Here is a 22,756-nt window from a genome sequence, read left to right as displayed (position 1 = left end):
TGTCAGTTAGCAGATCTTAGCAATCCTTCATTACGTTTGAAGTAGTATGATATCCTGTAGTACATATTATCTTGATTTCTGACTAAACAAGTACGTGGGGTCTACTTCGGGTAGGTGTGTAACAGTTAACTTGGAGATTGATCTATGAAATACCTGCCCTTAGTTATGATCTGATGAACTTAACGTAAGTTCCCTCCCTTACAAAGGTCATAGTAGTGTTGCATCATGTATGTGCTCCTGGATTTTCTCTGTTTAAACGTACTCGGAACAAAAAGGAAGTAGGTGTCAATAGTCATAAGAAACACTATGGTCAACTGCATACCGATAATGCACCTAAGTAAATAGCTAGTTGCATGAGGAGAGCTAAGTGCGAACTGTCAGGTGACTAACTGAGAGCCTTCGTTTGAGGGAGTGGTTAGCGTCTAACAGTCAGGATCTTTGTCAAACCATCAGTTCTGGAAGTCTACTGTCTATTTCTCAGTCAGTCATTAAGCGAATCAGTTCTCTAACTTAGTTGATTGGTGCCGTAGAGAGTCGTCGGCTTTATTTCCAGAACAGGTTTCTACAATGCATTGATCACAGCAGTTAAATCTCCCCGTGTTCAGTTGCTACTCATTGTTACCTTCACTGATATACCCTACATAACTACAACTCATCATCTTAACCCCTTGATACCTATTACTTGGGATATTATAGGCGCAGCAAACTGCCAATAGGCAATACCACTACTCCATCCCTAACATGGTTCTAATTCCAATAGACAATAGACAAATCTTAGGTTATTTATTGCGACTCATCAAGTTCATTAGTAAGCCAGGTATAAAATATCGACTAGGTGGCATTCATATAAACTACTCCCTCGTTGTGATTTTCATGTTACTGTAGTGTCGGTTATTATGTCAAACCTACATACCTTATTCTAGCTTTCGGACAGGCCAATCTATTCATTCTTCTGCGCTGCCTTGGGCAAGCTTATTGTCTTCTGTAAACTGAGACCTGTGGTCCAATTGTTTAGCTTGCTGACTACGGAGTTGCGTATGAATCGTCCAGATAAGCTAAGATGCTAAATCTCATCGGTCGATAAGCTGTCAGATGTAACGTTTCTTATGTACGCGAAAGCAAGGTTCAGTCCCCTAGTTTTTCATCCATAAAGCGTTTAAATATCTGAGTAGTGATTTTAATTCCACTGGCATTTAAAACAATTCAAATTAACATTTATAATGTTTGCCATCTTTTAAATATCTTCGAAATTTTTATCAGATCAGTGATTTGCCTAAAGTTTGTGCTGATGATGCCGTTCAGAAGAACGATGAAAGCTTCATGACCAAACCATCCAGCTTAAAAAACAAAACTCCACCAAAATCATCCACATGAACTACAAATCTTAACTATCATCTCAAAACCAACTGTTTTGAATGACTGTCCAACGGATGTGAAACGCGAAGTAAAGAATAGATCATATGACATCTAACTTTTTATTAATTTTGCTGATTTGGGAGATCACATAAACTAATGCATTTGATTCAGTTTACCAACAGCGATATCTCAAAATTTAGTTTTCTGTTGTAATGATCTTTTTTTTATAAAGAGAACGCGATTGGTATAATGGAAACAATTATTATTATTATAACCAACTGTGACAGTGATTGTTCTAATGTACCTGTTTGTCTAAGTGTACCGCAGAACACTCTTCTGTTATTTGCGACCTTGTGCGGACTCGTACGCTCGATGGTCTCGCTCGTAGATTTTGTCACGATCTCGGTATTATCTCGATACCACAAGATAAACAAATACACTTTGTCTACAACCTTCAAGTGCCTTCAGATATTTGGTCCACGGAGGGGTCTAACCTGTAATTGGCACGTAGTGTTCCTGTAGTGGTGGTCATAGTCAATCGCGACTTGACGCCTACTACGCTGTTCTCATGTGAGCCTTAGGCATTACGGATCAGATGAAAGGTAGTTCAATTTGTATCCGAGTTCAGTTTCTTGGTTTGAATACTATCGTTTTTAAACAGTCGGTTCTTAGTTGGGCATTAGAATGTTCAATACTCAGGCATTCGAAAGACATATCTCACCCACCTTAATTGATTGGTTCGTAATCAGATAAGTCAGACTACTAATTTCGTCAAGCACTCTTCTCCTGACTTACGACCAGATTATTGTTCTCAACTACCTGGTGATGATTATTTCCCGGTAATCCAGATAAATTTTTACATAGGATGATGAATTGAGTGTCACTCTGGTGTTTGATAGAGTTTACGGACCTAGATTCCAGTTGGTTCTTTTCTATGTTCACAGTAGTATATCGTTAAGATTGTAGAATTGCAAGGACCAGATGCTGTAGATGTTTTTAATTTTAGGCGTGATATATGGCAGAAAAATTATATATGGTTTGACAAGGATGTGAAATCTATAGGCAATGCTGATGAATTAGTAGAATGTTTTCTCAGAGTTTCTTAGTTTGAACGGTGTACTCAAATATCCAACTCCGCCTGTAGCTCTTCTAGAGTTACTGCCGGTCCCGAGCCCGGGTAAAGGAGGAGGGTTGGGCATAGGGTTAGCGTCCCCATCCCGTAGAAATCTAACTCGCTAAAAAAACGCTTACCAGAAAAAATAATTCAAACCATTTTAGCTCTGGTCTGAGAGTTAGAAGGTCTTCATTCAGAAGAATTATGACGCTTCATAGTGAAAGCCGAGTTCCTTCGGAAGCCACGAGGCCGATGCCCCTTCTAACAACCAGGGCAAAAATTATTATAGGTACATGGAACGTTCGAACAATGTGGGGAACCGGGAAGACCAGTCAAATAGCAATGGAAATGAGGAGATACAACTTAGCAGTACTGGGAATCAGCGAAACCCACTGGACCCAAGCTGGACAGAAAAGGCTAGCTACGGGAGAGATGCTGCTATACTCCGGTCACGAAGAGGAAAATACTCCACACACTCAGGGAGTCGCTCTAATGCTGTCCAAAGTAGCACGAAATGCACTTGTAGGATGGGAATCTCACAGATCCAGAATCATCAAAGCATCATTCAAAACAAAGAAGGAGGGGATCACAATGAATATTATCCAATGTTATGCACCCACCAATGATAGCAACGACGAAATTAAAGATCAATTCTACGAGCGGCTGCAGTCAGTCATAGAGAAATGCCAAAGAAAGGACCTCACCATTCTAATGGGAGATCTAAATGCCAAATTCGGAATAGACAACATCGGATATGAAGATATGATGGGACGACATGGACTGGGAGAGAGAAACGAAAATGAAGAAAGATTTGCAAATTTGTGTGCATTCAACAAATTAGTCATAGGAGGCACAATATTTCCACACAAGCGTATACACAAAGCTACATGGATCTCACTGGACCACACCACAGAGAACCAGATAGATCATATTTGCATCAACAAAAAACTCCGAAGGACAATGGAAGATGTGAGAACCAGGAGAGGTGTTGACGTAGCTTCAGATCACCACCTAGTTGTAGTCAATTTAAAACTGAAGCTAAAAAAAGAACTGGACAAACAGCACTACAAAGGTTCAATACAGCCTTCCTTTGAGATACTGACAGACTCAATAAATTCAAGATAGCTCTTAACAACAGGTTCCAAGCCTTACAGGATCTACTGAAGGAAGAAGAAACTAGTATGGAGGATAACTGGAAAGGCATCAAAGAAGCATTAACTTCAACGTGTCAAGAGGTTCTGGGCTCAAGGAAACACCATCATAAGGAGTGGATCTCTATAGAAACTCTAGACAAGATCAAGGAAAGGAAGAAGAAAAAGGCAGTAATTAACAACAGCCGAACACGAGCAGAGAAATTCCAAGCACAAGCTGAATACATAGAAGCAAACAAGCAAGTGAAGAGGAGCATTAGAGCCGATAGGAAGGAATACGTGGAAGAATTAGCAACGACGGCAGAAGAAGCTTTTAGAGAAGGAAATATGAAACAACTTTACGATACAACGAAGAAACTAGTAGGGAAATACAGTAAACCAGAGAGGCCGCTCAAAGACAAAGAAGGCAATCCAATCACTGAAATTCAACAACAGCGTAGCAGATGGGTAGAATACTTCGAGGAACTCCTGAATAGGCCGGCTCCAATGAATCCACCGGACATCGAGGCAGCACACAAAGACCTTCCTACAGATGTCAACCCACCAACGACGGAAGAAATTAGAATGGCCGTCAGACAAATCAAGAACAAGAAAGCAGCAGGACCCGACAACATACCAGCTGAAGCACCGAAATCAGAAGTCGAAGTAACCACAAACATGCTTTACCCTCTATTCAAAAAGATTTGGGAGGAGGAATAAGTGCCAATGGAATGGAAAGAAGGACACCTAGTCAAGATTTCAACGAAAGGAGATCTGAGCAAATGTGAAAACTACAGAGGCATTACACTACTGTCAATACCAGGGAAAGTCTTCAACAGAGTTTTGCTGAACCAGATGAAGGATGCAGTAGACGCCCAACTTTGAGATCAACAAGCTGGATTCCGTAAGGATCGGTCGTGCACAGACCAAATTGCAGCACTACGGATCATCGTCGAACAATCAGTTGAGTGGAACTCGTCACTATACATCAGCTTCATTGATTATGAAAAGGCATTCGACAGTGTGGATAGGAGGGTATTATGGAAACTTCTTCGACACTACGGAGTTCCCGAGAAGATTGTCAATATTATCCAGAACTCATACGACGGACTACAGTGCAAGGTCGTGCATGGAGGACAGCTGACAGATGCATTCCAAGTAAGGACCGGAGTCAGACAAGGCTGTTTACTCTCTCCCTTCCTCTTTCTTCTGGTGGTCGACTGGATTATGAAGACCTCAACATCTGAAGGGAAACACGGAAAACAATGGACAGCTCAGAATCAATTAGACGATTTGGACTTTGCAGATGACCTAGCCCTCCTATCGCATACACACGAACAAAATGCAGATAATAACAGCCAGCGTGGCAGCAGTCTCTGCATTAGTAGGCCTCAACATACACAAGGGGAAAACCAAGGTCCTCAAATTCAAAACAGAGAACAGCAATCCAGTCACTCTTGATGGCGAAACTCTGGAAGATGTAGAGTCCTTCACATACCTGGGAAGCATCATCGATTAACAAGGAGGTCCAGGTTCAGATGTAAAGGCGAGGATTGGCAAAGCATAGACAGCATTCCTACAGTTGAAGAACATATGGAACTGAAAACAACTTTCAACCAATGTCAAAGTGAGAATCTTCAATACGAACGTCAAGACAGTTCTACTGCATGGAGCTGAAACTTGGAGAACTACAACAACCACCATCAAGAAGGTACAAGTATTTATAAATGGTTGTTTAAGCAAGATACTCAACATCCATTGGGCGGATACCATCAGCAATAGCCTTCTGTGAGAGAGAACAAACCAACTTCCAGCTGAAGAAGAAATTAGGAAAGGACGATGGAAATGGATAGGACATACATTACGCAAATCGTCAAAGTGCATCACGAGGCAAGCCCTAACTTGGAATCCTGAAGGGAAGCGGAAAAGAGGAAGGCCAAAGAACACATTACATCGGATAATAGAAGCAGAAATGAAAAAGATGAATTACAACTGGAAGGAGCTATGAAGGATTGCCCAGGACAGGGTTGGATGGAGAATGCTGGTGAGCGGCCTATGCTCCTTCACGAGGAGTAACGGGCGTAAGTAAGTAAGTAACTCAAATATCCGTTAAAACTAGAGAGAGTTACGATGGCTATTTAGAAAAATCGCTGTTTTTTATAAAAATCTAACTTTGTGTCTAGACTAAATCTTCCTTTGAAAGGACAGAAATCGATTTCATGAGAGTTGTCAAGTCGCGAAGGTGTAGTAAAAATTTTCACACTGAAATTCAGTCTATGTGAAGCCGTCGTTATTCACCAGTAGGTTTCATTTATTACTGACGCTATTAGAATCCATGTGTATTGAGGAAGCTCGTGGGTCGATTCTGTGAGGGACGTTACCCTGTTTCAATATCGAGTAGATAGTGAACATTTTTCGTAGTACCTGTGGTACATAGTTGTTTACAAATCCCACGACTAAGGTGACGTTTGGAAGTGTCAACGAGTGAATTTGTCGAGGTAATAATAATGGCAGTTTAGAGATTTTTCCATGCGTTTTGCGGTTTCTGTAACAATCAAAACTTTCTCCTATTCATACAGCTCGGTGTATTTTTGGTGTGAAGACCTGCTTGTGGAATTCGGTACTGTCTGCTTATATTATAACGACTTTAACAAGAAGGGTTCTACAATTTTTTATTTCAATAGGTATCTCTATGCATTCAGACAATGAAATTCTTGCTCTCACCACGTACGAGGATGTTCGAACAATTTTCACGGAAACGTTCTGGAAGTCTATTAAATAAAAAGAAATTTATATTTTCTTGCATAGTTGTATTTTCCTGTATGTAGAGGTGATAAATGTACTGCTTCTTAGATGGTTAGTTATAGTAGGAGATATATTTAAGAATAATAACGAACATGCCTTCGAGTGCATGCTTGTTCTGGTATCTCTAGATAATGATGACTTTCATTAAAATAAAATGTTCACTATCAATGCAGAATGTTCACTAAGCGATTTTCAATTTGTGAATCAGAGAAGTAAAATGAGTAAATATTTTATTGTGACACATCTTTAAGATGGGTACTGTTTTCATTAAGATTATTCGACACCGTCTCTTAGTGTGGTGTGTGTTACTGTCGTCGATGGATATGAATACTTTGTATCATCAATCGAAAGTGAAATGCATGGCGGCAGAATGTTAAGGTCGTAAGAAAGAAAATGAGAATAGAGAAGATTGCTGTAAAGAAAAGAAACAGAGAAGTTTGAGACAATTGATTGACATTTTGCAAATGAAATATTTATTGTATAGTTCTCAGATTCAATCAAGGCGTTCTGTAATTTGTGAGTTCAAATACATTCGATTGTCTCCATTTGTGTTCTCATTTACCATATTAGAGCTAAGTTGAACGTGATGACAGCTTAGTCTTCAGTCCTCATTAAAAAGGATAGTAGGTTGGTGAACCTGTGTTAATCCTGACAGATTGCCTCCCAGTGAAGGTCCAGGTTCTCCTTGAAAATATTCACTGATGGGGCTGATACTACTTGTTCGGGTAAGGCGTTCCAATCATTGACTACTCGATGAGAAAAACGAGACCCCACTTTAAGTTTATTAGATCGTGGTTTATAAACCTTCTCGCTATGACCTAGGAGATTACTAGTGCTGGAGGGAGCAAAAAGATAGAAGCTACTAACACCCAAATCATAATTAAAGATACGAAATACCAGTATAAGGTCACCTCGCGTCCTAAGATACGACAAAAGGAAAAGGTTTAGGCGTTTTAAACTCTCATTGTAAGGGAGTTTAGAAAGACCCTTCCCTAGTTTCGTCCCACACGCTGGACACGCTCAAGGGAGTTAGTATCCTTCACCAGACATGGGCTAGCTGCTTGGATACAGTACTCTAAATGTTGTCTAACATATATGGGATATAAAATTCGAAATATTTCCTCGTCAAAAGATTTGAACGCTCGACGAAGTGACTATAACGCACGAAAACCTTCGACAGCGGTTGCGTTGCAATGCGCAGTTGTTTTTAAGTCATGACTTATTATCACTCCTAAGTCTTTATGTTCTTGAACTCATGGAAGAGATTTACCATCAATAGTATGATGTTAACTATTACCGTGACCGATGTGCATTAGCGCACTCTTCCTAGAATTGATTTCTAAGCCCCGAGCTCGAGCCCATATAACGAAATCGTCTAAGTCAGCTTGAAAATCCAGATGATCAGCTGCACTTTTTATTGTCCTCCAGATCTTTACGTCATCCGCAAACAATAATGTCGAAGATCTAAGCAACAGTAGTAACACATTAACGCAGAGAAGGAAGAACAGAGGGCCTAAGATGGTGCCTTGGAGTACACCACTTTTGACCGGCTTCCAATCGGATAGCGTCCCATTGACCCTTACTCTCTGTCTGCAGTCACATAAGAAGTCACCTAACCACTCCTGTACAGTACATATTATTCCGAGGCTCGTGAGCTTCTGCATAAGACTTACGTGTGAAGCCTTGAAAAATACTTTGCCAAAGTCTATGAATATCACATCGACAGACAGACCTTTATCTAAGGCTACTGTCCAATCCTCTCTCGCAATAAGTAAGTTAGTCAAACATGAAGGCTTGTTACGAAATCCATGTTGCTCAGAAGCTGACAGATTGTGTGAAAATATATGGCTTAGCAACCTAACCCGAATCATCTTTTCAAGTTACTTAACGACAATGCTAGTTAGACTGACAGGCCGGTAGTTAGATACGATCTGTCTCTGGCCATCCTTAAATACAGGACTGACTATAGAGTCTTTCCAATCTCTAGGGAGTTGTGCGAGTGAAAGGAACATGTTGAAGTGTCGCGAGCGGTTTTGAAATAATGTCCGCAAGAGATGACAGCAACCGTGGATGTAACCCGTCAGGGCCCGGTATCTTACCAGGTTTGAGGTTAGTTATCAACGGAAGGACAGTTTCCCCAGTCACCTGTACAGATTCAATGGTTGGTATCTCGGTGTGAATGGGACAAGTATTTGTTACGATGAACGTAGAGAAGACTTTGCTAAAATAGTTTGAAAAAGTCTCAGCCTTTGCTCGATCTGATTCAGCTAGTAAATCTGAATTTTCGTGTAACGGGGGAATACCACCACTACGTTTCATTCGCCGTTTAGCATACGAAAACAATCGTTTCGGACAAGTACGGCTATCACATACCAACTGTCGTTCTTGAGTAGTACGGGATTAAGCTATGGTTTTCTTACAGATATTCCGGAATTTTCGGTACTCACGCTTAAATGACGCATGACCTGTCAACAAGAGTGAGTCCCAGAAGTGTTTCCTACGCTTTAACAGCTTCCAGGTTTTCTTATTAATCCATGGAGGGCAATGTGATAGCTTACGTGCTGACCATGGGATGAACGGTGAAGTTACGGACTCGAATGTACAAGTGCACACTGAACAACGGTTGATAAAAGGTCGCTATCGAAACCTCCACCTGGAGCTGTAAGCTCTATCCAGTTGACATGCAATGCGTTGAAGTCCCCAATGATGAGACAACATTCTGCCATACTCCAAGAACAGATGTGTCTTAAGATAAAGTCGTAAGCAAGACAACACGGACTACGATATATCCCCCTTATGTCACTAACCCATTTCTGGATTTAATCTTACAACATGCTACCTCACATGTACCACTGACATGAGCCTCCGATATGATTTATTGTATACGAAAATGATCTCTAACGTATAACATTATGCCTCCTCTTGCGAATTAAAACTCTATCACTTCTAATACAGATATAGCCTGCAATGGTTGGAGAACATACTATATCTACGGTGAACCAAGTTTCCGTAACAACAATTATATCAGGACTTAATTCATCCACCATCAGACTTAGCTCGGACGTTTTATTTCTAAAACTACGGGTGTTCGTGTAGCACACACTTAAGGTGTTTTGGTAATCATTCGTTTTACCCATACACGCCTCAGAAGCATTGGCTTCCAAGACCTGAATACCCGGAAACCCTTAATGGTAAGGTTAGTCTCACCACTTAACTTGCGAGTTCTCAACTCCGTAAGAGCATTCTCCCACTTGACTCGATCCTCATGCGGCCAATCTGGTCGGATACGAATATTTGAATCAAGGGTTTTTTGTGCGTTTTCCAATAATATATCTCTTTCTTCAGAATTCCCGAGAACCAGCTTCAAGATCCTTCTTGGTTGGGTCTCGCCTCAAACCCATTTACCGAGTCGTATTACTTTCGTGATATATGCACCTGGAACCTCTTCAGGTAATTCATATCTTATCACAGATTCCACTAACTGCAGATCATGTGCATGTCTCTTAGCAGCGTCATTGTCTTTCGACCCCTCTTGATTCCAAATAATTAAACTGGGAAGGGGTTTAGCTTCTTTTGAAATCGTGTTCACAGCTTTCAATCGTGACGATAGGTCCTGTATATTAACTACTGGTATCTTACGATTAGTTTTTATTGTAAAAGAGTCATGGGAGTCGAGCGAGTGACTCACAACAATGTTTGACGAGGCCTTACTTTTGGACTTTGGCTGAGTGATCTGAGAGTCCACCAAGGACTTATCAAGTAAACGGTCATTAGTTTTAGCTGTCTTCCCTACTCTTCTGCGTTTCCGCGTCATCCATATTCCATCAGTCGTAGCATCTACCTTAGAACTACTCGGGACAGTAGTTGTTTTATCTGGATCACTGGTTGCTGCTGTAGCGACATGGCCACCAATATACAATGAGGGGTCACTCATTGATTGTTTCGGGGTAGAAGGTTTAATTGCGGGTTGCACAGTTAGATGCTTGGCTTGCGCCGTAACAGCATTCTGGCACTAACGCAATCTTCTCCATCAGTACCAGTAATACCAGTACAGCCCTCATCAACCTTTTTATTAGCCAATACCAGGAGGCTAATTGCTCACTAGATGAGTAATGTTTTGCTCAAGCAACAAAAACTACAAAGCCGACGAGAGTTGGGCTTTGAGCACCCTTTATATACAGTGGGGCTTAAACGGGTTCTCATCTTATGGAACCACTTATAACACTCATCACATTGCACCCTTTCCTCCACGGGGAATAAGCAATATAGTTGTCCATATTTATGAGCAGAGCTGGCCATCTTTAAAATCGACTAAAATGGTGACTTAAACAGGACATTTAAAAGAATTCTCAAACCTTAACTAAATAAGTCAAAGAAAAGTCGACCAAGTATGCTTCGATGCAATAAATACATAGAAGCAAAATCGAAACACTCAATGCAATAACACTTTCACTGAAGTAGATTCAATCAAAGTGTAGACAGTAGTTTTGATGCATAATTTACGATCAAAACAGTTAAGTAATTCAACGAGAAACAATGTCACGGACTAAACGTTAGGTCCCTTCGAATGTGCCCGCCCTTTCGTTTCAACGACCTTGAACGGCCTGACTAGAGGCAGTTATTCCGTATTTCAATTGCCGTGGGTTGGTTGGATTGTATGAGTATCAAGTTTTTTCATATATAAGTCATCTTATGCTGCATAAAAAGCACGATATAAATACCAAAAGCATTAATTTAGCATTCTCTGTTTTATAGTGTACACTTTGGCTCTGTTGTTGCTTTGTAATTGATCTGTGATCCCAACAACTGTGGTAAAGCTCAACGAAATGTCAAGTCACAGGGAAATCCTAAGTATTTGTAGTATTTCCTTGGGTCAATTTTGTTGCAAGGAATAACTTTTTAATAATTATTCATGTCTGTTTTTAGTGCTTCATACTCAAGTGACATTTCAGTCGACCTTACCGATGCCTTTCGAAGTATGATACTGAACGAGCGTTTCGTGTTCTGGGATGATTTTGATAACGCCTTAAAAGAGTTCCAAAAAGTATGGAATAGTAATTTTATCGCTTCTCAGAATACTTATACTCGTTACATCCACACGGAAAGCAGGTTGCTGAAGGATGTCAGGTTCAAATACCTGTGTGTAACGTTTAGTTGTACGTTTGGTCGTAAACGGAAATCGGAAGGTTTGAAAGTGGATCAAAAATCGTAAGATCTTTAACTAATATCTGATGTTTAAGGTCTTAATTCCGTAATTGTTAATCTAAATTCCATGTAAGACTAGAGGAGCAAGGATATGTCATCAAATACTACAACATGCTCCACAATCATCCATGTAGTAGTTCATGGATGGTATGTGATCCATGGACAAGGAGATTATCATCAGAAGAAAAAGAGAACTTGAAACCAGTAATACTGCAATCTGAGTCAGCAGATGAAGTTATCGAAAGTATTAAGGACAGAACTGGTAAGTAAGTAACCGCTGCCGATGTCATAGGTATGAAAGCTACACTCTCCACTGGTAAGTGTATATAAATATATTTCAGGTTGGACTCGAAAGCAGGTAATGCACATGATGCGACAAAACGGTGAAGTTAGAGAGCATGTAGAAAATGGATGTATTACGGCGATATGCTTCAGCAGTTATGAACAGATACGGTTGTACAATCAATATCCCGAAGTCGTGTGTATTGATTCTACTTATAAAACTAATAATAAAAAGTGAATATGATTTTCGTTTTGTTCTACTATGTAGATATTCATTATTCCAGTTAGTTGTGACAGACAATTTGGGTCGAGGACGAACTGTTATGTTTGCGTAGACACGAAAAGAAAAGCGTGCCGATGTGATATTGATTTTAGATAAATTCAAAGAGATGATGGGTAACACAACAATAACAGAAACATTTTTGATGGATTGCGCACGATCTGAAAGCGCGGCTGTCCGTATAACACACGAGCATGCAAACATCATTTTGTGCGCCTTTCATGTAATTCGCGCTTTCCGGAAAAAGGTACACCAATAGTTGCTTACATAAAATTTCCCTTAGACAAATGATAAAATACTAAAGACCTACTTGACTCGATTAGTAACTGCAGAAGCGGTCGGAAGGTAATTTTTAATGTATTTATTCACAAGATTTAAACAATATAACAGAATAATAAACCGGAGAGACAGTGATAGGCCAGTACGATTCGCGAAACAGGTGGAGAGAAAAGTCTACAATTTTTACTTAAGAATTATAAACAACTAGACAACACGTTTACGATGAAAAGTTCTTTATGGCTTTATTTTTGACTCCACTATTTATACAACTTGTAAACTTATCTTTCCACTTTAGTAGTCATGAAAAATCAATAAACATTTTCTCATTTTTTATTTTCGTCTTCATACCTTCATGGGGAGGTATACCAATCGTTTTAACGAATAATTGTGCGTGAGAATTAAGAACTTGTACTACTGCATTAGTTTAGAATTGTTGTAAGAACTTAGTGTCATATCGTTGTTCACTATCAACGTCAGTTGTTACTCACATATTTTTTTTCAGATACGTTACATAATAATATGTCACTTCAGTACAAAATGATGGTACCTCTAATGGATATAACTTTTTATGTCTAAATACAAATAAGTTATATAATATTCACAATTATGTTAACGCTTAATTGCTTCTTTTTACATTTTATAAACAACTACCGACATCCATGTTCACCGTCACCACAATCAAGGAGGTGAACCATATGTAATGGATTTTACGGCTTAATTTCATGAAAACTCAATCTGTGATCTACTTTTTGACTAGAAACATAGTGAAATTTACTTGCTTGAGTTTGTATTGTTACAAATAACTATATTACGCTAACTACAGATTTACTTACGTGGTGAGCAAGAAATACGTCAAACTGCTAATAAATTGGAATAAAAACTTTGTAACAAGCACAAGCATTACGGAAATTGATGTGTGATGAAAAAAAGCCTGCAAATAACTGATAAATAACGACAGAAAAAATCCACGACAATATGTTACATGTGCGCGAATACCCGTGACTTAACACGCATAGTGTGCCGAAACAATACCACTGTCCTTTTAGATAGCGTGCGTCTTTCACAAAAACAGGCGAAGATTCTCGAAGTATTTCTGAGGGTCGTGAAATTCGCCGTTAAAAAAATGGAGATGAGGTTGCCTGCCTATTCTTAAAAAAAGATTTAGGCTCTGGACCGAGCAGGTGGGTACTGAGAAGAAAAACTCTACAAGGTGATTCTTATCAACACAACTGAGTAATCTTTCTTTTCTCGAATCGATAAGTAGTAAAGAAGAATATGATTTCTTAAATATTGTTTAACTTTATACCATAATACAGTAATATATACAACGAGTTGCCTGTTTGTTATTTCGTTTACATATAACCAGAGGTTTAAAAGGATAGCGCCTAAACTAAACAGTTGCGTGCTTGGCGAAGTCATATGTACTGGGCTGTATACGTTTAGGATATGAGTAATCACTAGGTTATTTGCATTAGCTGGCAACCAACGTAAGTCGTCATATCTCGCTTGACATTTTTCGAAGATTTTCTTTATTTTTGTTATAGTTTGGTCTTTAAACATTTCCTGATTACCTGGTTCACGTTATTTATTCTAATGCCGGTTTACAAAGGTTTGAACAATGCAAAATAACATTTCAAATTAATGGGTTTTGTGAACAGTGAATATAAAGTGGCAGAAGAATAAGTACTCAAATGTGGAATGTAACACCGATGAGTGTCCCGAGTTATTCAAGGCGTTACTTTTCTCGCTTACTGGTGTTCCTCCCGACCGTCAGAAAATTATGATGCCTGGGGGAATATTAGGCGATAAAAACTACAATGGCATTAAACTAAAGGATGTAAGGATCTTATATCCTGATGTTTATCATTAAGGGAATTAACGTCATGCTTGTTGGGTCTGTTGACGAAGTACCGATTTCCGAAACCCCTTGTTTGGATGATTCAAAAGTTGCTCATTACACAGAAGACACTATAAAACTACCGCCTGGCCTCGTTAATCTTGGCAACACTTGTTATATGAATGCAGCTGTGCAATTGCTTTTCTCGATCCCAGAATTGCGTTTAGCTTTGCAGGTGTAAGTTCATATAAATACTTTTAATTTCAAACTTTTATCCAATATCTTGGTATCTGTATAAGTCGGGTATTACGACAATAAACAAATATGCTTTTATAACGATAGCGCAACTGCTAGTATGTAGTGTACTACAGTATCCCCATATCTGCAGTTCAAATGGTTGTGGACGGAATATAAGCTTTCGTGTCTAGTCGCAATGGATCACCAGAACCTCCAGGCAGAAATTTAGGTATACTTACGATAATAGAAAAAATTGGTTAATCATAATATGTTATCCTTAGTCCTTAAAGACTAATATTCGCTATACTCTTACCGTTTCACACAAACTTGTTAGTCAATGGTTGTAATTGTTTTTAAGTATTCACTATGATGATCTTCGAAACTGACTTGTTCAGATAGCTTTGTTTAATCTGTGTTTATGACAGCCCCCAAATGCCATGACACATTCGAGAGTCTGATGAGTCAACTCTCTCGAAATGCTCTCACATGGCCTCGTACATACTACCACTGTCAGGAAAGTCCTACTCACTGCCTTCTCGCGTCGGGGGCGTCCTTTACGAAACTGAAAAAACGAATAGGGAATATCTGTCGCTTTAACTGGGTTGGAAAACCCTGACTCTAAACCAATGGTGTACATGGGCTCCGGGATTTTGAGGAAATAAATGGTGTATAAACCTATTGTTGGTCACCGGCTACCATGGTATTACATCTCCTTAGGTTGCCTGACTGTCTTGTGGATTAGGCCTTTAGGTCGAAGGCTTGGGGTGTGGCTCCATGAGAAAACTCACTGCTTCGTTTTGGGCACCCAATCAGTGTCCCAGCCCTCACACAAACTAAATGATCTGTGTGGTGCCTGCTTGTACTATTGTGTTTAATAAATAATAAAGTTGGTTGGAATATTCCACTCAATTCCATAAAGAATGTTTTGGGAGTCAGTTTGCTGGTAAGTATTTTACGTTGGGTTTTGAACACCGACTGGCCATATTTTGAAGCTGAGCTATATTAGTTTTGATGGTTTGTCCAGTTTCATGCATCATTCTCAGTGAAAATTTTAATTCCAAATCAACATGCCACTCAAGTCTCGAACTTGTCACTAAGAACTTATAATAATTCATTATCCCAAAAGAGAATCTTTTTGGCCATAAACTTATTTAAAAGATCAGTTTGGTTTCGTTATCGAGTAAAAATACTTTTATAATTATTTTGTCAGTTTTAAAAATATTTGCCCAAGCTGTGGGAGCTCGACGAAATATCCCAAGACAATTTTTCGAGAACAAGTTAGATGTAACTCCTGTCCTTCCGGCCAGTTTGTTCAAAGCAAGTACCTATTATTCGGTTCGTTTGTAATGACATGATAATAATAATAATGAAGAGACAAATTCATTTTGAATTATGTATTGGATATAATATTCATCAGGAGTAAGCATTTCGTGTAATTTTGCTTTCACATTTACTTTACACTAGATAGACCTTCACAACTGCACTAGACAGATGTGCTTTCAAAGCTACTCATACGATGATTGCTGGGATTTTTTTGTATTATATTCAGAAACTTACTCTCAAGATGCTGGTCTGTTAAATAGTTACATTTTCTTTTACATGGTGTGGTTCACATCCAGCTAAATCAACCTTGACTTCAAAAATCTTTTTGTCTGCTATTTTATGTAATGTGGTTTTGTGCCCGTAATTCATATCCTGTAAATGTACCATATCTATCCTAAACTTATGACGTATTGGTTCAAATGCTAATATACGAAGCTAATGATAATTTCATGAAAATTCTGTCAACCTTAGTAACTCGAATTTCGCGACTTTAACGGGCCGTTGATTTGAATACGATTATGCAATCATCAGAATGACTTTCAGTTCATTACTTGGGGTATAAGCAAACATTTTTATAGGTTTGGGAATCTCCTGGTTAGTTGTCATCCTTTTGTGCAGTGATAAAAATATTAAAGTAATGTAAGATTGTGCCGGACGAGGTCAGTCGATGTATAAAACCACTCACATTGAAATAAGTTGCATACTAATTGGAACAGTGATTATATGTTCGATTAACAACATATTTGGACGACTTCCATTAAGCAAGTTTCGCCCTCCAACGGTAGGTTTGAGTCCTAAAAATACCATGAAGTTATTGCACAAATTAACTAACTACTGGTTTCCTCAGTGGGTAGGAGTGAAGTAGCTGAGCGTGTCGACCGCTTCACTTATCTTGGAAGTCTCATCAGCCCTTGTGGTCTGGTGTGTGACGAAATCTCAGCACGGATACAGAAGGCTCGACTAGCTTCTGCCAACTTGCGTCATTTATGGAGTAGGCAAGATATCCGTCTATCAACCAAAGGACGTGTTTTTACTGCACAGCAGTTTGTTCCATCCTACTTTATCGCTGTGAAACATGGCCGGTAAGAGTAGAGGATATTCGTAGGTTCCTAGTATTCGATCATAGGTATCTTCGAAACATTGCTCGTATATCCTCGGACCATCGAGTAAGTAACACAGTTGTTAGGAAACGGGTACTAGGTAAAGATGGCAAATCGATTGATGAAGTGGTGGAACTTTATCAGTTAAAATGGCTGGGACGTGTTTCGTATGCCCAACGACCGACTGCCTCGACGTGCGATGTTCAGTGGTATATGAGTAGGTTGGAAGAAAGCTAGGGGCGGCCAGACCAAAACATGGCACAAGTCCATGAAGTCACTGACAAGTGGACTGAGTCATGTTGGTAGGTGTAGACTACCTGATTGGGGACCGCGAGATGATAGCAACCGATGGTTAGAGACTCTGAATGACATGGCTCAAAATCGTTTGCAATGGTGCAGGTGCATCCACTCTTTATGTTCTCCCAAATTTTGATCTCCTTATTCCTCCTTGTCTCTTGTTTTCTCTTCCCAAATTTAATTCACTGTATTATACTCTTTAAATAACATCTCCAAACCCTAATCTTCCCGATTACTGCTTATACTCTTATTACCTCTACCACTACGGGATTTGAATCGACAAGTGCATCTCTATGCTAATGTGGTGTGGCAACTCTAACTGATGTACGTACGTACGAAGTTCTACGTTGTTACTGACTGAGTGAGTAGGAACGTGGTATTTTTGGCCAAGGTTCTTATTTGTCTTATGCTTTTAAAATGATATGCCATTTGTTTTCGAAGTTTTCATTGCTGTTATGATCAATTAACCAAGAAGCAGTTGAGTTAAATTCTTATGATGACTCAGCTGACTGATGCATAGCTTTAGTATTTTTAAACTGTACTATTATTAAGTTTGCTCTTAGTCCTTAATAGCTGTATAAATAAAAGAAGTCTGGTAATCTTAATAACAGTGAAAACATTGTGTGTATGAAACTTTTTTTCCTTCACACAGATGCCGTTTTCCCCAAACTTCACTGAATTCGCCGAATCTTGATTCCCTATGCGAAAGCTTGAAGTTTTTGTTCAATTCCCTAAGCAAAACTGAAAAACCGGTTACTCCTCTGCTCTTCTTGACTTGTTTGCACAGTGTTTGTCCGCAGTTCGCCTCACGTGCATCGTCTTCTGATGCAAGTAAATCCGCTCCAGGTGCTCTATCTATGATTACTCATGGCTTCGAACAACAAGATGCTAGTGAATGTTGGACAGAGCTAATCAGAGCATTACAAAGTAGCAAGATTGATCCTCAAGTTTATGCGTCAACAGTGGTAACTTTTCTATGTTGTTCATATTTCATTATTTTTGAATATTTCGCTGCTGGTTTATAATCTTATAATAACCATACATTAAGACAACTTAATAACGGCGCGACAAGGGGTTTTCATTATTCGTTACCAAGCACAAACTTAATTATATTGTATCTGCTGCAGTTTGAAAATGTATAGGGTTCATTGTAAAAGCAGTGAAAAGCTGTATGGGTTAGAATAAAGTATTTTCAAAAGTCATCAAATCAATACCTTACGGGGACTGACTTCACAAATCGTGCCCTTTACAACTATAAATGTTCCTATAGATGATATTCTATGATAACCTCAGGTTCACAAAATATTCACACCTCTTTCTATGTTTAAAATTTAGAATTTGCCTCAAAGTTTTCGTACAACATCCCAATGGAATCCTGTAGAAAGATTTCTTACTGGTCAGTTATCTTGCAAACTTACATGTACTGAATCAGATGAACCCGAGACAGATAGTCTAGAGACGTTTACTCAACTTTCTTGCTTCATGCATCAAGGTAAGATTTTAATTATCGTCATTAAATTGAATCTTTTCAGTACATAAAATATATTTTATTTTATACAATGCTTAGTGTCTGGCAGCACGCTTAAAACCAGTATGTTCAGTTTTCTAAGTTAAAAGTCAATTATGTTACCGTACTTTATATTTATGTCTCGTATAAATTCTGGTATAATTGAGTACCAAAACTATCACTGATAAAAGGATAACAATAATAAATATTGAAGAGAAGGTTCCACGTTTTCCATCAAAAACAACCACACCAGTACTCAACACTGCCAGTTTAACGCTTTTCAACCTGTTTAAATCTAAATCAAAAATTACTAGTTTCATTGTCTAAGCTAATGCTGTTTAGTAACTAGATCATCTTACTAATTACGTTTAACGAGGCTAAATTAATGGGATGCTGAGTAAGATTCATTACATATATGATTTGTTAAATAGACGTGATGAGTAACTTACTAGGCTTAAGCTTATGATATTTATTCCAAACATTTCCAGTGAAATTGTTTCCTGAAATGGTACTCATTTGTCCGCTTGTAAACATGAAGGTAGTTGTTAACTGTCTAGAATTTTGCATGATACTAGATATGTTTAGAAGAGGTACCAGGTGCTGTTTCGCGATTGCTAAATCTGCTATGTGCATGTTGAAGTGGTTAAGTGATGATATCGAAGCTCCTATTAATTTTCCTATGTATGAATGATTCTTAACGCCAAATCTATTTGATTCCCATCAAAATAGATTGCTTTGATTTATATAATATTATTTGTTAATTACTGCAGATGTAAAATATTTGCTCACTGGTATTCGAAATGGATTAACGGGAAATCTAACTAAGCATTCATCTTTGCTGGATCGAAATGCAGTTTATAAACGTCTATCTCTTATTAGTCGGCTTCCAGCTTACTTATGTATTCATTTTGTTCGCTTCTTCTACAAGGAAGATAAACAGATTAATGCTAAGGTACGTCAGTAAGTGTATTGTAATAATGGCTATAAATGTCCGGTTTATGTATAAATTACAACTTTAATGGAAAACGAATAATTACTGTTGCCAGTCCGAAATGTTCCTGCTTGGAGATAACTAACAGTCATGTTCGTAGAAAATACTCGGAGATCCTCTCTAAATTATCCCGTTGTATTAGCTGCAAATTCTGATTATTGTTACGTATATTTCAGCTTTGTGGTTCGTCAATTTAAACTAACTACATTTTTTATAATAAAAGTTGTTGATCTCAAAAGACAGTTTTCGTATAAAATTGACGCTTATGAAAATCCTTGTGATGCAAAGTAAAAGGTCTGAGGAGCGTCGTTGGTACATTTTTACTAAAAGATGTATCTCGTAGTTCCAAATGATCAATCTTTATTCTGAAGGTCGTAAAGCTTTTAAAAAATTCGTGATACTATTATGCGTATTATTTTATAGATTTTAAAGGATGTGAAATTTCCACTAACATTGGATATGCACGAATTTTGTACGCCTGAGTTGCAGCAGAAATTACTACCCATGCGTGAAAAACAGCGCCTCAAAGAAGATGAAGTGGTTAATCCCTCAAGTCAAACAAATACTTTCAAAAGTAAACCAGGTTTGTATTACTGATGAGTGGTTATGTAACGTAATTTTAAACGTTGTTTTAACGTTACGTTATTTTTGGGTTTTATTATTTATAGACAATAAAAGCAAGTAAGTTTTTTTAAGACTTTCGAAGTTCGAAAAAGTAGCAACGGTCATCGTTCAAAGAGCATATACTAAATCCGACTGACAAAGCCATCACTTAGTTATTTTTAGGGTAAGTATAATATTTGTTGCGACTACACTGAATGTTTTCCAGTGAACGCTGTCTACATGACAAGTGAAACAAAACGGTGAAATTTCCAGCAATGATATGTTGACTAAATTTAATACTTTTCAGAAACAATACTCCAAGTGTGATCAACACTAAGACAGATATAAACGATGACAGTCGGCAAATAATAATGATAGGGTGATGTTCTTAGAACATATCCGAGTCATCGAACTCAGTATATCAAGATGACGACCAATATTAAAATATGGTGAGATACATTCCTGAACCTTGTAATTAACAACATGGTTTATCTATAGGGTCAGGACAACTAAACAGCGACCGGACATTCAGTTTATCAGGCGTCCCATTTTTACAACCGTAGGTCAGAACTATTTTTGGTGATTGCAATTGCCAGATAAATATTACGAATGCCATAAGTTAACTAAAAGTGGGTTTAGCCAAATGTTCCACCTGTGATGATTTCAAATATTTACGGATATGTTCATATTCACGTAAACTAATTCATTGATACATTTCTTCCAGATTCTGTACGACCTGATCCATTCCAAAATCCTGACTTGTACGAACCTAACTTTTTCGCTGATGATCCCGGTTCGAATAACTCTGGGTACTACGATCTTCAAGGTGTTTTGAGCCACCAAGGTAGGACAAGTACCAGTGGGCATTATGTTGCTTGGGTGAAAAAACAAGGTATGCTTTACGAGGTATAAACATGTAATAAGTATTTCATATTTCAAAATCTTTTCATAAAGAGAGATAGACTAAACGAAAAATGAATTTAGATCAGCAAGAAACGTTGCACACAAGATATCCAGACAGCAAAATGGCCACTAATATTCAAACCACTTTCAAGGTTGTTACAAACAATACCTAATCATCAGTCTTCTATGATTTTCGTTTAATTACACCCCCCAATTAGTGTAAGCATAAACTGGAATCTAGCACGTCATACCTAACATTTTAGATCTCATGAACCCTTGTATCTGTACTATTCCTTGTCATTCTAGACTAGCTAGACATTTATTCTAGAAAAAACTACAATTTTTTGGCAAAACATTCTAACTCCTCAGTAAAAATTTTGATACTCATTAAGCATATGTTAAACCTAGTTCTAATACATTTTTAAGGAATGACACCATATAATTCATTGTCTCTTTAAGCTCATAGAGAACAGAGTATTAAAGAATCTTGATTATTACCAGCCGCAAACATATTCTAAACATCATATACATTTCCCTTAGCAGAATGTTGGGTTTTTGTTTGAATGACACTTCAAAAACCTTTATGCACTCTACATGATTCATTGTAGAAAAAATAATTTGGTGTCACTATAAGCAGCTGTTTGTCAAGCAAGTTCATATTAAACTGCAAATAAAAAACAACTACCATTTTGCTCCTAAAGTTCATGTTCCACTTTTTATTCATTTTAATCACTATGTAGGAATGTGGTTTAAATTTGATGACGATCGTGTCAGCCAAGTGACCTCAGAAGATATTTTGCGCTTATCTGGAGGGGGTGATTGGCATTGTGCATATATTCTGTTATATGGGCCTCATTTCATAGAGAAGAATGCATGTAAGGATCCTTCTGGGAGTACCGTATGAAGTTCATAAATGCACAGCCTAGAAAAATTGACAATTTCTGTTGAATAAACCCGTTTTTTAAACCTGAAATTTTTATAGAACGCCGTTCGTTATGAACGTTTGTCATTATTTTCTTTTCATGAAATTGTGATAATTTGTCTTATAAAATCGCCGTGTTTGCTAGTTGTTAATGTTTTTCAGCTCTTATAACCATCCAGACTTCTGAGCGACTCATTTAACTGCGAAATTGCTTTTCTTGATTCAGCATTGTTTGTGTGGTCAGAAATTTGGCAAATAAAATATGCTGTTGGGCTTTCATTATTGTTTGTTTATCGACTGGTATAGAATATTCGACATCGGATTAATCACCACTGAGCTATGTGATAAATAATTAGCTAACATGTACTGTCATTTAAAGTTTAGTCGAAATGCACAAATCTTCAAATAAGCATAATTGTGAGCAAAAGAATTCGCTAAGCATTAGGTTTTGTCATCCAAAAATGTTTCGTGAATCGAGCGGTGCATTATACGCTTATAAATATTATTCTTTGAAAAGCAATATTCACCTTTCGGTCAGATGCTTCCACGTCTTAATGTACACAAACCTGCATAAGTCTAACATCT

The 22,756-nt window shown here is 38.1% G+C and overlaps 1 protein-coding gene across 4 annotated transcripts; it reads left to right on the top strand.

The window, feature by feature from the left end:
* Positions 1-13,757: 13,757 nt before the first annotated feature.
* Positions 13,758-22,450, top strand: USP14_2 (Ubiquitin carboxyl-terminal hydrolase 14). Of its 4 annotated transcripts, XM_051211301.1 has the most exons (10): positions 13,758-13,938; positions 13,974-14,060; positions 14,110-14,525; positions 15,736-15,842; positions 17,898-18,210; positions 18,581-18,737; positions 19,523-19,704; positions 20,167-20,326; positions 21,071-21,238; positions 21,990-22,450. In XM_051211301.1, exons 5-10 carry the CDS (start codon positions 18,103-18,105, stop codon positions 22,151-22,153), a joined length of 939 nt encoding a protein of 312 aa, XP_051071340.1. In that variant the 5' UTR covers positions 13,758-13,938; positions 13,974-14,060; positions 14,110-14,525; positions 15,736-15,842; positions 17,898-18,102; the 3' UTR covers positions 22,154-22,450. The 4 variants fall into 4 exon arrangements, with proteins under 4 accessions (XP_051071340.1, XP_051071342.1, XP_051071341.1 ...); XM_051211303.1 differs by lacking the exon at positions 15,736-15,842 and having other exon boundaries at positions 13,758-14,060; positions 14,110-14,288; positions 14,323-14,525; XM_051211302.1 differs by lacking the exon at positions 15,736-15,842 and having other exon boundaries at positions 13,974-14,525.
* The last annotated feature ends 306 nt before the right edge of the window (positions 22,451-22,756 follow it).

Source organism: Schistosoma haematobium, chromosome ZW (genome assembly GCF_000699445.3).
Source record: "Schistosoma haematobium chromosome ZW, whole genome shotgun sequence".
NCBI classification, from domain to species: Eukaryota; Metazoa; Platyhelminthes; class Trematoda; order Strigeidida; family Schistosomatidae; genus Schistosoma; species Schistosoma haematobium.
The sequence above is the reverse complement of the archived record's forward strand: the minus strand, read 5'-3'. Positions and strand labels throughout refer to the sequence as shown.

Excerpts from the sequence above, each read along its gene's own strand:
- USP14_2 (XM_051211303.1), top strand. Across the intron at positions 19,705-20,166 it reads ATAAACAGATTAATGCTAAG|ATTTTAAAGGATGTGAAATT; the intron begins GTACGTCAGTAA and ends ATTATTTTATAG. Across the intron at positions 20,327-21,070 it reads TACTTTCAAAAGTAAACCAG|ATTCTGTACGACCTGATCCA; the intron begins GTTTGTATTACT and ends CATTTCTTCCAG.